This window comes from Toxorhynchites rutilus, chromosome 3 (genome assembly GCF_029784135.1).
Source record: "Toxorhynchites rutilus septentrionalis strain SRP chromosome 3, ASM2978413v1, whole genome shotgun sequence".
Taxonomy (NCBI): domain Eukaryota; kingdom Metazoa; phylum Arthropoda; class Insecta; order Diptera; family Culicidae; genus Toxorhynchites; species Toxorhynchites rutilus.
Genome location: NC_073746.1, coordinates 280,899,559 through 280,917,741, shown reverse-complemented (window position 1 = coordinate 280,917,741; position 18,183 = coordinate 280,899,559). Strand labels below are relative to the sequence as shown.

At 38.9% G+C, this 18,183-nt stretch overlaps 1 protein-coding gene across 2 annotated transcripts; it reads left to right on the top strand.

Annotated features, from left to right (window-relative positions):
• The first annotated feature begins 315 nt into the window (after positions 1-315).
• On the top strand, positions 316-17,500 carry LOC129776426 (RNA-binding protein RO60-like). 2 transcript variants are annotated; one of them, XM_055782058.1, is made up of 7 exons: positions 316-604; positions 672-914; positions 8,450-8,651; positions 8,720-9,709; positions 9,772-10,135; positions 10,192-10,372; positions 13,708-17,500. In XM_055782058.1, exons 2-6 carry the CDS (start codon positions 675-677, stop codon positions 10,331-10,333), a joined length of 1,938 nt encoding a protein of 645 aa, XP_055638033.1. In that variant the 5' UTR covers positions 316-604; positions 672-674; the 3' UTR covers positions 10,334-10,372; positions 13,708-17,500. The 2 variants fall into 2 exon arrangements, with proteins under 2 accessions (XP_055638033.1, XP_055638032.1); XM_055782057.1 differs by having other exon boundaries at positions 10,192-17,500.
• Positions 17,501-18,183: the final 683 nt, after the last annotated feature.

Here is an 18,183-nt window from a genome sequence, read left to right as displayed (position 1 = left end):
TTTGAAGTAGCTCGCACGCCGGATCACACATGACAATAACTGGCATGATGTGTTCACACGGTGTGAGTAGCTGCACTGCAGTAACTGACTAGACCGACTCGTATGCTTACTCGCACCGTCTGAACCCGGCTTTAAGGCTGATTTAGACGATGCCAGTCAGCGCGCTAGTTGAAGTATCCAGTGAATAGAGAACAGACACTTTGTTCAAGTTAGAGGCCAATTACTTGTTCGATATTGGTACAAGTAACTTGAACAGAGTGTCTGTTCTCTGTTCACTGGATACTTCAACTAGAGCGTTGACTGGCATCGTCTAAATCAGCCTTTAATCGTAGCACGAGATTGAGGAAACCATCTTCTTCTCAATCCCTGTCTGTGGCATATACAACTTTTGTGTCTAGTTTGTTTACTTTCTTCTCTTTCTTGCATGCGATGAATATACAAGTCAGTCTTGTATTTCTTCTGCGTACGAGCGAAAACAATACCGAAGGCGTACAGGAGTTGGAACGAGAGTGAAAAGTGGCCATTCTTTTCTCAGTCGAGATTCTTCGGACAGCCATAGTAGAGTGAAAATAATTGTGTGGTGACTTCATCTGGATTGAAATAGGTACGAAAATTGTCACATACAGTTCTATCTTATCAGCCGTAAATTGTGTTCTTGTTCAATTTGTTAGAGGATGGAGCGGCAACAGCTGGAGCGGTACCCGATGGAATTCAACGAATTACTCCATCGCTATTTCTATTTGGGGAACGATAGGCCGTTCTATATTCATAGGAACAGATCATTGGATGTGGACCGGGGCTGTCGGATTCTAACACCCATCAAAGAACTTGTCGAAGCGATTCTGAAATCGGATGGTGGTCCTCCTAAGGGAAAAGTAGCTATAACCACTGATCCGGTAACAACGGTCGTCAATGTAAGTTCGAAACATGGTTGTACCGAATGGGTTAGGGTATCGTTCATTTTTTCCCAGTTGAATAGATTGCTGTTTTGCACTGTCTCCTATATCTCAGATCTCTCTAGTCTTAGCATTTGTATATAACATCAATGCCATCTTTTCGTACATACACTACCCCTATGTACAAAAAAAAGCTACATTGATGTAATATAGGGAGAGTGGTCACCCTAAGGAACATGCCGATTTCCTGTGTCCACATACCACTACAATTTGCGCTTTTCGAAGAATATTGTAGCTCAACTTATTGTGCAAGATTTTTTTATTAATGACCCATTCCATGAGGTTATGCACCAGAGAACCAAATTTCAAATCTAGTTTTGGGAGAAAATTGAAAACGTTATTTGTTGTGCAATTTGGTGGGTCAGGTCAATCACGGAAAGCAACTACGAATTGTACAATCTACCCAAGCTCAAGCTCAAAATTGAAAACGTTATTTGAATAAGCACTAGTTATATCATAAATTTGTTGTAACAAATTTAATTTTTATGCACCATCCTTTGAGAGAGGCGAGTTTAAAAAACTACATAATTATATTAAAAACATTTTAGGTTTTCACTATTTTTATGTTTCTTGAGATATCTCTGCATATGCTTAATCAAACTTCAATGTCTATATACCATTGAATGGCTGATTAAATGCTTGTTTGAAGAGCCGTGGGTAGACCTACGTTTCATTTTGTAATTTATGAGAAACAAGCATTTGAAAAAACAGGTATTTTGAAGCATTGTCACGTCACAAAAACAGTGCATTTTTTTAGTTTATCAGATGAACATAGGTTCAAACATTTTTATACTTGAGGTTCTCTGAGCAAACAATGAAGGTCAACAACCCACAAAATTTGGTTGAGATCAATTCACAAATAGAGGAGCCATTCCAGTGTGACGTAACAACATTTTGATTCACTAAAAACATCTTTTTTGCGTTTTCATGAATAAAGCACACAAAATTAAACGATTTTATAGTAAAATTAAGAAAATTTCCAACAAGAATCATCAGTTGGAGAGTATTTTATAATTTGATTGGCTTGTTGTCACTTTTGTGACGTGGCAACACCTAAATTTTTGCTGTTTCAGACTGTTGAACATTAATGATTAATTTAATTAATTACAGTTCCGTTTCAAAACATACAAATGATCTTTCTCCTATGTTTTATCAACAATATATGAACGTAGATTCCATAATATAAGATATAATCTTATTTCAACTTTCGGTTTGCTGTTGGTAGTATTGAATGCTAAAAAAATATGGAAACCCCATGCGATATGGGCTTACCAGCGGAAGTCGAATATCGTATTCCGATGCCATTCTGGAATCGAGGATGGTGACTTCCGGGATATAAAAAACCGGGAATGGAATAAAATCCCACAATACGATCATGAATGGTAATGTTGGCATATATCCATGGGTGCGCGAGGAGGAATACAAAAAAAAGTTTGACAGTGAGAGATAGGATTTAAGTAAGATAATGGAGATACGAGCCGGACGGCGAGGGATCGAGTGCCTTTCTCAAGGCAAGAGGATGGAGAGGATGGTATATTTCATGAAAGTATGCGTTCAAATTAGCAGGGTAACAGGGTAACCTTACTGTTGCATGTTGTGAGGTTCGATCACATTTCAATAATATGTGAGCAAAAGGGTTCATACAATGTCCTGGAAAAAAGATAATGAAGATGGTGGTTTTTCATGCAACCTAGCATGCGCTGCCACAACTATTTCTCAAATAGTGACGTCAGTCGTTGTGTTTATATTTGATTGCCTACCACATCCATGTAAAAATGCTATTTTCAGAAAGTGTTTTATCAATTAAAAACGTACATTTTATTACAGTTCTCGCTGAATATGAAGGTTATGTGACAGCGTGCAGTGAATATTTGTGAAATCACGTCGAAAAAGGCGGAAAAAAGTGATATTTCCATGTGCCATTTTCACTCTCCCACGTTCATTGAAACAAACGAACTATCATTATTTTAAGGTTTTAAAGTTGATCTTCTGAAGGCTTTCAGTGTCGGTGTCGGTGTCGGTGTTGTGAGAAAATAATCGGCAATTAATAAGAAATTCACCGAACATGTTACTGATTTCGAGATATAAGTATACGACTGCTCTCTTGACCTTTTTACTACATAAATAATCGAAATAAGCCACAATACAATTGTCATCTGTTAAAAAACAAACAGTTGAATGATATCATGAGAATTTCGGCTCAAATTATCATGCAATCGTGAGTACTTTGGATATTGTTTTGTTTCTTCCATATACATTCCATATTGAATGCAAATCATTACGACACGATATTTTGCTTGCCAATACAGATATACTTCGCCTACTGCTCCACCTCGATATGTACCTCATTGGGGTTCATAGTTTGTGATCGATATCTGAGTGGGAACGAAAAAGTCTGATGCGAGTTGAACCAAATAAACGAGAAGTGCTGATACCTTTCGACTCTACTCGACTCTTTCGAGTCTACTGAAGTAATAAAAAAATAGCTAAAAAAATGTTACAAACAATTTTTTCATTCTAACATAATATCCGAAGTGATAAACAAGTGGATTGAATAATATAATTCCGTAGTTCTACGTCGAAAATTGCGGTCGTGTCCTCAAGGTGTTTTTGTCATGTAATACAATTATCAGCAAACCGGAAATCAAAACAAGATTATATTCCATATTCTGGAATCTACATTCATTTATAGTTGACAAATCATAAAACATAGTTCATTTACATGTTTTGCAACGGAACTGTAATTAACTAAATTAATTATTGATGGTCATCAGTCCGAAACACCAAAAAGTCAGCTATTGTCACGTCACAAAAGTATTTGATTGACAACAAGCCAATCTAACTATAAAATATTCTCCAACTAATGAATCTTGTAGCCAATTTTTTCAATTTTACTATAACATCGTTTAATTTTGTGTTTGTTTGTAGTGTTTGTAGTGGGTCGAAATATTGTCACGTCACGCTGGAATGGATTCTATACTTTTCGTGATGTGACAACATTTTCTCTAGACAGTTGATGCTCCTCTATTTGTGGACCGTTTTTAACCAAATTTTGGGGTTTGTTGATCCTTATTGTTTGCTAAGAGAAACCCAAGTATAAAAATGTTTGAGCTTAAGTTCATCTGATAAACTAAAAAAATGCTCTATTTTTGTGACGTGACTACGTCTGTTTTTCGGATGCTTGTTTCTCAGAAATTACAGAATGAAACCTAGGTCTACCCACAGTTCTTCAAACAAGTATTTACTAATCCATTGAATGGTATATAGACATTGAGATTTGGTTAAGTAAGTGCTGAGCTATCTCAAGAAACATAAAAGTAGTGAAAAAACCTAAAATATTTTAAATATTATGTAGTTTTTTAAACTCACCCCTTTCAAAGATTCGTGATTGATTGGTAACATTTTCAAATTCCTCCTGAAATTTTATTTGAAATTTGCTTCTTTGGTAACCTCAAGGAATGGGTTATATGCTTTTCAGACAATTCATCGTTATTGAAAAGTTGATCGAATATATGATTGGGCCTTATTCTCGCACACACTTCACGGTGAAAACGAAATGAGCGACACGCCATTGAACTACGTTTTACGAGTTGGTGAAGCCTCATAGACAATACGGGTCGGATTCGATTATATATAGACTCGATTGTATACAGTTTGGAATTTTTTTTATATATTGGGTTTGGGAAAAAGAAATGTCGTATTTCTGATCGAAATTTGACGCTTTATTCAACATACTTAAAATTATCCAATTTATATCAAATATGAGGGGGTCTCCGTAGCCACATTGGTTGCGCGTTCGCTTAGTAAGCGATCGATCGTGAGTTCAAAACTCAGGGCCCCCATTGACCATCTTTGTGTTGTTACAGAATAACTACGTCCACGCAACAATCATCAGCGATGGAGATCGATCCACGGTCGAAATAAGATCGATTCATCCATACAACTGCTCTGCTCTGCAAGACACATCGGGCTACTGTTCTATAAATAACTCAACAATGATCAATTAACTGTGTCCGCTGTCCGGTGGTCCAACTGGATAATGGAAGAACAGAAAGAATACCCTTACGCCTAAATGGCTACTGTGTGAATGTACCATATGTAATGGTATAGAAGGAATACTGGCGAATGGCAACTGTGTAATGTGCTAATTATAGATATGATAAATATGTGACATGTACACGATTAAAATTCGGCTCTGTTACAGCTAAAATGCTAATGAGCCTAAAATAAACAAAAGGGATAAAAAAAAAAAAAAAATGTCAAATATGCGCCGTTTTGTTCGCAAACTTGTTGCCATTTAGAAGGCAACTTCATTATCCCCCTCCTTATAAAACCCCCCTCCTTATTTGCAAAAAACTCAGACAGCCAGTTTTCGCAAGCCTCTTTTGCGGCCAACTTAGTATCACCAAGAGCGTTTTGCATGGACCCGAATAGATGATAATCACTTGGAGCCAGGTCCGGACTATACGGTGGGTGCAATAGGACATCCCATCCCGTAGCTCCCGTAGCTTCTGGTGGGTCATCAAAGATGTGTGAGGCCGAGTGTTGTCCTGGTGGAAAACAACACCATTCCTATTGATCATTTCCGGTCGCTTCTGGTCAATCGCCTGCTTCAAACGGTCAAGCTGCTCACAGTAGAAACCGAGTTGAGGGTCTGGCCATCGTTGAGCGGCTCATAGTGGATGATTCCCTTCCAATCCCACCAAACACATAGCAAAACCTTCCTGGTCGTCAATCCGGGCTTGGCGATGGTTTGAGCCGGCTCACCGTGCTTCGACCACGACTTTTTTCGCTTTAGGTTGTCGTACGTGATCCACTTTTCATCACCAGTCACCATCTTCTTCAAAAATGGGTCGAGTTCGTTCCGTTTCAGCAGTGCATCGCAGGCGTTGATTCGGTCTAAAATATTTTTTTGCGTCAACTCGTGTGGCACCTATACATCCAGTTTTTTTGGAATCCAATCTTCTGCAAATGGTTCCAAACGGTTTTATGCTGCGCTTTTCAAGTGTGATCTGATCGACATCAAAGACAGTGCGCTGGTACTAGACGATGAATACGGAGCATAATTTGATCAAGAGTTTTGCGCAAACGCAAAAAGAATTAGCAAAACTATTTGGCGAACAGTTTCCAAGCGACTAAAAAAAAAAATCTAAAAGCAAGGAAGTTAAGTGCCACGTGAACGGAAGTCGAGAAACGTTCCAGAGCGTCTTCGGGTTTCTTTGAAATTTTGGGTGTCAACCATATTAGGCGTCGTGCACCAATTACGTAACGCTAAAAATGAGGTTTTTGGACCCCCTCCCCCCTATGTAACAAAAAGTAACGCAAGACGAACCCCCCTCCCCCTCATCTTACGTAACGCTAATCTGTACCCAGAGTCAAAGTGGTTTGAAATTTTTTTTAAGTAACGAGAATATCAGATATCTGCCCAGGTCGGAATCAAATGTTTAGACGAAAGTTCTTTATATACAAGTAGTGACTTCGGAAGAACTTTTGACAAGTTCATAGAATTTCGAACAAACCAAAATGGAAAATTAATGCTCACATCTGTTGGGATTGGTGCTTTCAAACCATCTGGCGTTTAGCTGAGTATACCATGTACTGGTATAAATTGATGTTGATCTACACAAAAATAACTACTGCTTCGTTCAATGCGGCAGTTACATTTCACTACCTGCAAAAGGTCTTGGGATGTCTTTACGTGACGAGCAAACAACTAGACTTGATATTGTACTAATTCCGCTTCGTCGATTTGGAAGTTTGTGGACTTAATAGTGGAAAGTCAGGATAGACGGACACCCCTGTATTATTAATAAAGTACATTTTTATTTTAAATTTCAATGATACACAAACTTGCAATACAATAACTGTGTACACTTAGCTGGCTGTTAAATTTATTAATATAAACAAAAAATAATCTACAGAGAGCAGCTCGATGTAAATTTACGTCTGCAGAAGATAAGATTCTCATTGTTATCGTGTAATTTTTTGGGGTATTTTTTGCTACATGAGTTTTTACCATCTCTCCCAATTTATTTGTCATTCCGAGTGCCGGAAGCTATTTTAGATATGGAAAAATGATACAAATTGCAAGCCCAAGCCTTTTTGTTCGATAATTTTTAAGGCCTATTTGAGGACCACCAAAACTTATCGAGCACATAAACTTGAATTTTCAGATAGTGGTCATCTTTCCCACCCCAGGTGTTCGTCTTTCCCGACTCAATCTTATTTTTTTTAAATGCCGGACACATTCATTTTGCAAAATTTCTGCCACAAAGACAAATTTTATTATAAAAAGAGACCTAGACTATCAATTTGTGGTGAGATAACTATATATTTTTTGTGAAATTCACGAAAAAATTAACGTTTACTTAAGGTATCGGTCTTTACCACCGTTCCCCTATATTCTGCTTTGACGAGATATCCATCGATCGCTAGGTTATTCCACAAATCAGCTAACGATTCCCCTGCATACTAAAAATGTTTTATTTCCAATTCCGGGTCCCTTGTTTCGAGTTTTTCATCCAAGTGAGATCCCTCATGATTACTAACCTGCCGAAAAAGAGACAATCCAACTCAGTTGAATGCACTGCGTGTTGGAGAATTCGTAGCAACTAATATTGCATCCAAATTCAATTGATTAAAATAATAGATCGGAAATATCTATGACCTTTTTAAAACGAGGGTTCTCGTCTGGTCCTCCATCCACATTAATTATGGTTACCGACTTGATTATTCTTCGGTACCGAATATCTCGAATTCAGGTAGCTCGCACATATTTTGAAAATCGATCCCATGAGGAAATGCGTTCGAGGAACACTACCTTCCTGAACAAATTGCAACGCATATTGAAACACTGCATAGAACAACTTCAGCATGATCGAGGTGCCCTAGCTTTGTTTTGCATCCTGCGATAACAGACAGAATAAGCTTATGTTTTCCAGCCATGATAAAATCATGATTCAGTAGATAACGCAATATTCGAGCTGCATCAAGCGGTGCCTGCTTACTGCCCATTACAACACGTGCTTTATCATCTTGGCTCAGGAAACACACCTCTTTTGGTCTCGGAATCGAAGCTAAAGGCGCGTGAATTTATTCAGGAATAAAATGGAACTTTGTTACGTAACGATCACGGCTACACCTCCTCCCCCCTATGTCACATTAAGCAACGAAACCTCGACCCCCCTACCCCCTATGTCACATTAAGCAACGAAACCTCGACCCCCCTCCCCCCCTACTCGCGTTACGTAATTTGTGCACGACGCCTTATCTTTTCTTGACAACACTCGGTCACATGTTACTAAATCGCTTATGGGTGAAGGTTAAGAGCTATAGTGTATGTTAATAAATTTTCTGTCATTTACGAACTAATAGCACAAAGAGTCCTATATTACAAGTAGCAGAAAATGTGTGGACGGAGATTGTCTAGAATACCAACCTCCAATATATTATGTTATAACGTTAAAATAAAATAAAATATTCCCTAATCACAGGTAATACGAAACGGTTCTCTGATCCGCAACAACGAGTGTCTGTTCGTGCTAGCATATTTGGCTAGAGTTTTTGTGGCTCAGGAGGAGAAACACAAGGTGTACGAGCAAATTCCACAAGTTATCGATACTTCCAGGGATTTGTTCATGTTCATACACTTCTACAGTTTATTGGGACCGGTAGCTATAGTCGGTAAGGGCAAAGGCAAGTATATCGGACAGGATTTTTCTGCTAGGAACGATCGTTGTAATGCTGATTTGATCTGGTTGCAGGCTTCGGCTATGGACTGAGGGGTGCTCTCACTAAATGGTACGATAAATACTCACCCGAAAAGCTGGCTGTATTACTGGCGTCAGATCCTAGCTGGAACAATTGGCACCACAAAGACATCCTAAGAATGGTGCACATCAATCTGAAGAATGAAGCAAAACGGAAGGTCATAGATGCAGCTATCGCAAATGATAAGGACCATCAGCGCAAATCAAAACCAACAAAGCAACAGACGAATTCGTTAGAGATCAACGATAAACTAGCAAGTCTTGCTTTGGATGCGAATAGTCCTAAGAATAATGACAATGTTGCGGAAGAGAATCGTCCGGAAGCTGCGCCACTGCCCCAGGACCAGAATGTAAGAGGAGAGGCACCAGATAACGATGCTCCGGCAGATGGAGCAGCGGGGGATGGCAATGCTCCGCAAGAGAACCGTGTGGAGGGCGAACAACCGGAGTCGCAGACAGAAAGTGCTTTGGAAATTTTCAAGCGCATCAAAAAATTCAAAGCTTGCAAAACTGCTACAGAAGCATGTGAAGGCATTGAAAAATACAAATATTCATTTCATCTTATTCCAAATCAGCTACATCGTTCTCAGGCTGTTTGGGAGAGCGCATTTCCAAACATGTCATATGAGCAAATCGTTGAATCGATGTTGGTTCTGCAAGACTATAAATTGTTAACGGAAGAGGACACTCCCTTCTCGATCAAGTATAGCTCTTTTCTGAACAACATGACAGCCGTGAAACAATCAGGTGTTAGCCCGATATTCATGTATCGGGTACTGCGTCTCTATGAAGAAAAGCAACGTTTCCTCGACACGGTGAAGGAAGCTGTTCACACCACCAACAATCTGATTTTGAAGAGTTTAAGCCCAAATTTTTCAATTCTTAAGCAGACTTATGGTGCTTTGAATTGCTCGATGTTGAACCTAAAGCGCACAGGGCTCAACTATATGATTACCTTAGATTTGAGATCGAAAATAACGAAAAGTAAGTGTTGGGTTATGGGGAACCCAAACAAAAAAGCCAATAATCCAATTGTTTCATTCCAGAACGTGTCTTTGGTAATCGATTAATGTCCTGTCAAGCGGCTAGCGTTCTGCTAGCCCTCCCAATACTGAAGTGTGAGAAGCAGGTTCATATATTTACCTTCACTGAGATTCCCAATAGGCTCGAAAACGTTGAATTCACAAGGGAAATGTCCCTCGCTGTGGCTTGCGATGAAATCCAGAGACAGGCGGGTAATAAAAAGACCAAAGTTGACATTAACCACCCTTGTCGCTACGCTCATCAGAGAGAGTTTGATGTGGATGTGTTCATAACTATCGTCGATTCGTTGATTCGTGTCAACCCACAACGGAAGTCACCGGCGAGTGCATTACAGGTCTACAATAGCAAAATGAATAAGAAGGCATGGTGAGTATTACGGTCTAATGGTGCATCTAGGGACTCAAGCCTTCTTTTTCCGGCAGCTACATTTTGATCAACTTATGTCGTCACCAACAGGACTTGGTCCACCAAGCAACCGATAAGCCAGGAGTGCTGGAGATAACTGGTTGCTCAGAGGATACAATGAAGGTGATTGATTCATACGTTAATCGTTGCTTCACGTAAGCCGACTGTGGATTTGCGTAACTTTGCATGAAATAAAAGGTACATCAATTCTATTCAAGTAGTAGAATTACTCATTCTACTTGATCACACATCTAGTATATAGAGTACAGATTATCATGATTTTGCTTATGTTTCTACACGATAGTTTAAAAAATGGCATCGTTCATGTACCATAGAATTAGTGAGCATTAGTGAGTTCTCAAAATAGGCAAATCAACAGCAGGAATGTGGGTTTGTTCGTGGAATTTTCAAATATTGAATTACATTTTCCATTCAAAAAGAAGAACAGTGGGTGTCATTTATTTGGAAAAAAAATTCAGGAACAATTGTTTCGGACAATGCTTTCACTGAATCAATTTGTCTTTGTTCCATAAGTCGATAACAATAAAGTGCAGCAAAAAATTACGAGATAACCGGCGAGTGACGTTAGATAACAAAGTCACTCACTTCGTTTTGGAAATCATCTGACATTTTAGCTCATATGTTATGCCCGAGTCGATAGCAGAAGAGACTCGACTAGAGTCATGCCATTCGCTTTCGAGAGCCATCTCATTCACTCGCGATAAATGGTATTTAAAAAAAAAAGACAAACGATGTGTCGAGACGTAGTTTAGTACAAGTGAGCAATCATTTGCCTGTGAGGCTCGCGTATTTTTAGCACAACCGAAGGCCACAATACAAAAACCTGCTGTGTCAGAAAATTCACAGCATGATCCACAACTAGTACGCGGTCTGGTCTTCCATTATGACGAGGCGTCTCAGGATCTCGAAATTGTAGCATTCCCGCAGGCTGACAAGTGCAGTGACGATTATGAACGAACACGTTCTTCTGCAGCAATTGGTTGATGCTCAGAACATGGAGGAACTGCAACTGACAGTTTACTGTGTTGCTGTGGCAACCTCTGAAAGTTCGGGATACCGTGTTAGGCCGAGAGGCGGACTGTTCCAACTTCTCCGTGTGGGTCGTGAGGCTTCATGGCAAAGAAAATTGGAGCAACGAACTCGAAATATACGTGCCACTATTGGAAGGCTGATGACGTACAAAAGAAGCAGCAGATCGGCGAACTTATACTGCCACCAGCTGACAAAAAAGCTCTACACCACACTACACTACACTAGCAATTGAGCGCCCTATCAGAACGGCTGAAACGTTAGTCTGACTCTGCGAAGCGCCAAGAACGAAATCGGATGTTCAGAGATAACGGGAAAGCGTTCTACAACCACATTAGCCACGAGAAGCCCGACTACATCTGAGGTTTGCCAGTACTTCATCGCGAAGGGCTAATGTGATTAAAACGGGAGGGAGAAGGTTAAGGTGAAACTGAAGAGATGCCAGTTATGCCAGTCTAATGGTACCCGAGGAACTGACGCCGCATGATGTTCAGAACTTCGCCGCATGACGCCCGATGGTGTTCAGAACTTGGCATAAAAAACTGATCGTAGTACATCAAAAGACAGCTGAGTGCATCAACATGGTGCTACGTGATCCATACAACCTTCCTGAGTTCGCCGCCCGCAGCGTTATCTTCCTCATTCTGAAAGAAATCAACGCATTGAAACCATCAAATTACAGAACGATAACGTGTCAGTAATGAATATAATATACTGCCAAAGTTTCTACTTACTGCGAACAATACAAAACCCTCACAGAAGAGCCGAAAGAATGCAAGAAACATACGCATGACTGCGAAGACTAGGCCATCATCAACGTAGCCATTTGGACTAGAAGTCTATAACCAGCGGAACCTCAGCATGGCCTATATCGACTATAGGAAGGCTTGTGACTGCATACCTCATCCGGGCAATACTGCAGTATGCGATGAGGCAGTGAAGCACGTCTCCGCACCTCAGCGATGGGGAAAATGTGTTGCACTCTAGAACGCCACAGATAAAGAGGGGAATATTCCAAGGCGACTCTTCCAGTCCGCTTAGGGTAAGGACTGAAACCCACTTACAAGGACCCTCGAGAGAAACGATCATGACTATAAGATTAGATATGGCGATGGCGCCCATGAAAAAGTAACGCATACCTTGTGTCCATCTATTGAAAAGATTCACCGAATCCCGAGGCTACGACGACGAGTTTATTAGGGACATGGTTCGTGTCGAACAATAACGAATGGTGAGCAAAAAAAAAAAATGGATTTCGACAGCACATTGGGATTCACCATCCCGGTATCAAGATGGAGTTGAGAGACAAGTTCTTGAGTCGACTGAACTGTGTCCTGGGAACATTTCTGAATGCGGGGAACAAGGTACGCGCAATTCACATTTTCGCGGCTCCCCTGCTTTAGTTTTGGAATAGTCAAATAGAGCAAAACTGACCTAGAAGACATTAATAGGAGGATGAAAAAAGCATTCAGATAGGCCGAAGTACACCATCCTCAATAGACACTGCCATGCACAGAAGGGGGACTTGGAATCGTCGACATTGCTGCACTATGTGTTGCCCAAGTACGGCGACAGCGCTAGTGTTTCGCACAACGCGCCAAAGCTATACCGGGCTGTCTGCGCCGCTGACAAAAGATACAGCGCTCTGCACTTGGTACAAGCGGAATATCAGCTCATCTGCCATCTGGAGATAGTGGAGAATATTGCAGTTTGGAAGTAGAAAGCAGTGCATGATGCTCACCCTCATCAACTGGAAGGGCCACACGTCGGCAAGGTCGTATCTGTAGTTAATGTGTGGTTAACTCTCTTCATGAATAGAAACCGACTTGATAACCATCCATGACAGGATTATGCCGACAAAAAACTAAAAGCCGTACGTCTGGCATCGAGACGTTAATGACATTTGTCGAATCTCGGGGATAATATAGGGCACATTATGGGAGGCTGCTCAGTTTTGATCAACGTAGCGCCACAACAACGTGGTGGTCAACTGGCGATCCAATGTGGTCTATTAGAAGGCTACCGGTACCAGCCTACACCTGTCCTGGAAAATGACCGTTTCAAACTCATTTGGGATCGCACGGTTCTGACCGACCACTCGATCCACCACAACCCTCCAGGTATAAAGAAGCCCGGGAGCAAACCGTTTGACTGCGATTATTGAGAATAATTGTACTGCTTTTCGATTTGCCTATATTATTAGTTGTCATCACCCATTACATTATTTAGAACTTCTCCAAGTACAGTGGAACCTCGGTCATCCGCGATGCGGTTTATCCGCGATAGCGAGTTCCATAGTAATGCTATGGACTTTCCCGGAAATTATCAGTGAGGTGTAGGATTTTAGATTTTTGTTTTCGTCATGACTTTCACATTATTTGACTTCTGGTGTACACAACCTTATAGATGGATAGTTGAATGATTTATTTATTGATGAAACATAGTTATCATGCCTAAATATCGTGTTTGCATCTCTTTTTTAGTCATATATTGCATTATCCGCGATTTTCGTGATCCGCGGTGACCTAGCCAGACTATTCCGTGGATAATCGGGGTTCTACTGTACATGACAAAGCCATAGTAACGATCGAAAAAATAACGAAATTCATCTGCGAATCGAACTGCTGAAGGAGATTTTTTATTATATCCACTGCAGCACCAATAAGTAAACGAAACCATATTTATTCACAGCGGTGATTGAAAATCACTGCCAGAAAAATGGTGTGATATATTTAGAAGAATAAAAATAAAGAAAATTAATGTAAACGATTGTCGAAATTGAATATTCACAAACATTTTTTGTCGATTAACCGTTCAGATAACCTGCAAATAGTTTCAATATCCAGTAATCAAACTCAAACCCAAAGAAACAAACTGTAATAGTGAGAATTGCAAATAATCACAGAAAATCGTGAGCGACTTAGAAAAATATGTTAACCATACCGAGACGTACCGTTGTTAAATTGAAGTGATAATGAGATTTTTGATATACTAATTTGTTTGTGTTTCCCTTCCATAATCATTGAATAATGTGATACGATTGAGAGCCACGTCTCCTTCAGGCGGTAACCACAATTCCGGCATTTGTGTTTCGCTTTCAATTAGGTAATTTCTTTTCGATAATCATAATCATTATTCGGTTACTTGAAGGTTGAAGCTAATGTAGTCATAGACATACACACATTTCTGAGCATACTTACATACATATGGTAGAAGATAGCGTTCAGGTGTAACTTTTATTTTTAGCGATTGTTAGCAAGTATTGGCCGTTTTGAACAGTTACGCTGGTTCTGTATTCTGACAACAAGTTTTCGTTGTCATTGTAACCATTGAAACCAGCGCATATGTCAACTAGGCGTTCAATGTTTAATACTAGTTTGTAACTGCGAATATCCGATTTTCGTTTTTGGCCATAATTCGTCGTCAAAATTAGTATGTTGATCTTTAAAGCATAGTTTTTATCTATCATATGATTTTTTTATAAAACATATTTATGAAAACAATTTTTACGTTATGGCCCCCTTTAGTAGCTTTAGTAGATTATGGTGTAAGTGCTATCACACATATGAATTGAACATTATAAAATATCATGCTCTTATTCATATTAATCGTAATTTTGTATCTATCAATGTTGTTTGTATGTGCGTAAAAAAACAGAAAACCTAAAGAAAAAAAGGAGGGGGTGACAAATATCATAGTCTTTTAACGTATTGTCAAAAAGCCTTCATTTCCTACATTATTTCTAGTTTATTAGCACGTATCCCATTAGACGTTAAAAAAACATCGTGAAATTGTTAACCCACTCACTCCTAGATACAATTATTATCAATTACCCCGTCCCAACAACCACTAATCAAATCATGCGCTCGGGTCGTCTCCGAGTGGAACTGCAATATCACTGCACAAATACTACAAGGTGCATTAAAAATCAATAAAACTTCAAGCGCTGTGATTCAAAAATAAAACAAAAACGAGTAAATACAATAGCATAAATTTAAACACTTCCAGCAACTCCTAGGATTCTTAGTTACGTAAACTCATTATTATTATAAATTGCCTTCATCTGGTTTTTAGTTTGAATGTTGTTGTGAATGAATACAAATTGAACATTAGTATTAACAAATTATAAACAATACGCAAGCAAGATTTCATTTCGTGCTCAATTTAAAAAAAAACACTACGATTAGAAAAAAAAACAAACATTAAAATCAGTTCGAACGAGAGAAAGAGAGAAAGAAATCAAATTTATTTGAATTAGGATTGACTGAACTGCATTACAAAGTGCTTCTTATCTCTAAATGTGGACAAAATTGACTTTGTGGAACAATATGAAGTCAAACAAAATAACATTTAGACCAATTTCACCATACCAAGCGAGTTAGCAGAATGTAAAATTAACTCAGTTAACTGATTACAATGGTAATCTTTTCCTTGATTCTGATTAAGTTGAATAAATCAAAAACCTAGGTTATGAACTCGATGACGCTTCTACTTTCTCAAATTGAATAAAATTCTTACCAATAGGTGCATTAAAAAATTCCGAAGTGAAAAAATTTACCCGGACGGGTGGGATAAGCTCGAATTTTGCGGACTCTCGGTTTGCGAGATTGAACGGATCATTATTTCCTAAGGAAAACTTATTAATGAAACAAGCGGTACGCTGATAGGACAAATATTTACGATAGCATTAAATACAAAAAACAACGCTTAACACTATAGAAAAAAAATCTAAGTTACTTATTTATGAACATACACGAACGGGAGAACAAAGTGATGATTACTAATCGAATTATATTTAAACAAAGAATCCCGGGATAATCGATTCTGCAGAGTTGTTTCCCTCACCGCCGAACTTTGAAAGTAGTCAATAGAGTAGTGAAAAGTATTGAAAAACAGGCATTTGCCAAATCAAATCACCAGAAGATGTTCAATTCAACCCACTCGAATTCGAGAAACACACAGTGAAATAGGCGAGAAGGAGGAGATCAATTTTCAGAATCGATCTACATCCTCAATTAACGTTAAATTTGTTCACAACTCAAAACGGGTATTATTGAATACATATAAACATGGGAAAATGTTTGACAAAAAATAAAAAATAAAAACAAATTAATCTACATCGATTGCTCCGCCGCTTCGATTTTATTCCCACCTGAGCCGAAGAAATGTAACAAATACTAGCCAATCGTGATTTTCATTTTCATGGCAATATCCACTACCAACCGAAACAACAATGTACGAAAATAATATACCAGAAACACGAGATATATTTACAACAAACGAATTTTTTTTTATTTTCTGAACAGAAACCAAAATCAGAGAGTATAATCAAATCTGAACCGAAACAAAGAGCTACAACGCTTAGAAAATTACTTTACGATAATACAGAAGAAGGAAGACTTTCAGCGAGTCTCTCAAAAGTCTTTTTTCAAACTAAAAGATTGAATGAACTGCATCCGGAAACGCTTTTAGACTAATTAACAATAACAGTTATTAGAAATAAATCTGACAATTATTACGATACTTTCTGTGGAGTTTTTCCGCAATGATTCGAAGTATAAATGGGTCGAGTATTAGTTTTTAGATATTGCTTGAACAAGCCAAATTGATAAGAAAACAAAACAGGCAACTATTTTTGCTATTATCAGAACTTACAAAATCAATTTCGGTATACTAAAAAATAGTCAAAATAGTTAAGACCAGGAACATTTGAAAAACATAAGTTTTCAAATTCAAACTGAGCGATTGTGATCTGAAATTCCAATATATATTTACAAAACAAAATCTGAATTTTGCATGAAGAATCAATAGACAGGAGGCAATATCAGTAAAAAGAAAAGAAAGCAACAATAACACTGTTACAACTAAACGCGTTGCTAGTACTTATTTCTGTCATAAATAAAACAAAATGAGATTCGTTTCTAGTTGGAGACATTTTTACCTGTTTCCTATATGTTTTTGTTTTTTCAAAGATTGATCTATCTACTGCACAACCTTTTACAATAATGAACCGAAGTGAAACAAAAAATTAAAAACCAGGCCCAGTTAGTACCATTGTTATGAAACATCAACACATATAATGTAACCACTGTTTTAATGTTCTATTATGTTACTTTTTTGTACCCTATGAATGCCTAAGTATCAATAGAAACCTACACAATCGAAGAACATAACTGAAGGCAGGCCGTTTCGAGATAGACGTTCTAAAGAAGCATATATAGGCAAACTTCATGAATCAATAAAATTACAATTTCGTGACAGGATAACAGCCAAAAATCCGAGCGGATGTTCATTCAGATCCGAAATTCTTCACCCTGGTATATGTTATATAAATATGAAACCGGAATTCGTCAACAAATGACTATAACTGTCAGTGTATTCTTCGTCATGATTATTGACAACATTTTGACATTAAGCAAATGATTTCTACCCAAAGCAAAACAAGTTACACTCTGAAACATAGGTTTGAAAAGCTTTAAGCTTTTCGACTTTTGTGCTTGGAAGCTCAACAGCTGTGTGCGGTTTTGTTCTCTTTTTTTGTTTTTGTGTGTTGCTTACTGTGTTTTCGTTTGTTTGCTATGAACATCGCGGAACTGAGTTTTCTCCGAGAGCGCGTCTTTCGGATACTTGAACAGCATCCGAAATCAGAGGTGGCTACACGAAGAACTGTTTCAATCATTCGAACTCTAACCGTGATGGCGAAAACAGTGGAGCTATTCCGTTCAGAAGTATGCGCGTTCGAAGTACGGTACCCCGCCGCGTCGAAAACGGATATCGTGCGGTACTTTGTGGACGCCGGATACGTCCGTTCCGGCATCTACACAATCTTGGCACTATTGGACAACAATCAGAGCATCGAAAGAAAGCCTGGTTCCGGACGGTCGACGACCCTGAGCGACAAGAAGCTCCAAAGGACGCTGAAGAGGAAAATCGAGGGAAAAGTGGCCGGGAGGTCGGTG

What these genes read in the sequence shown, in the direction of transcription:
- LOC129776426 (XM_055782058.1), top strand. Translation starts at nt 675, where the DNA reads ATGGAGCGGCAACAGCTGGAGCGGTACCCGATGGAATTCAACGAATTA. An exon ending in CGGTAACAACGGTCGTCAAT is followed by an intron (nt 915 to 8,449) that starts GTAAGTTCGAAA and finishes CCCTAATCACAG; the next exon opens with GTAATACGAAACGGTTCTCT. An exon ending in GAGATCGAAAATAACGAAAA is followed by an intron (nt 9,710 to 9,771) that starts GTAAGTGTTGGG and finishes GTTTCATTCCAG; the next exon opens with AACGTGTCTTTGGTAATCGA.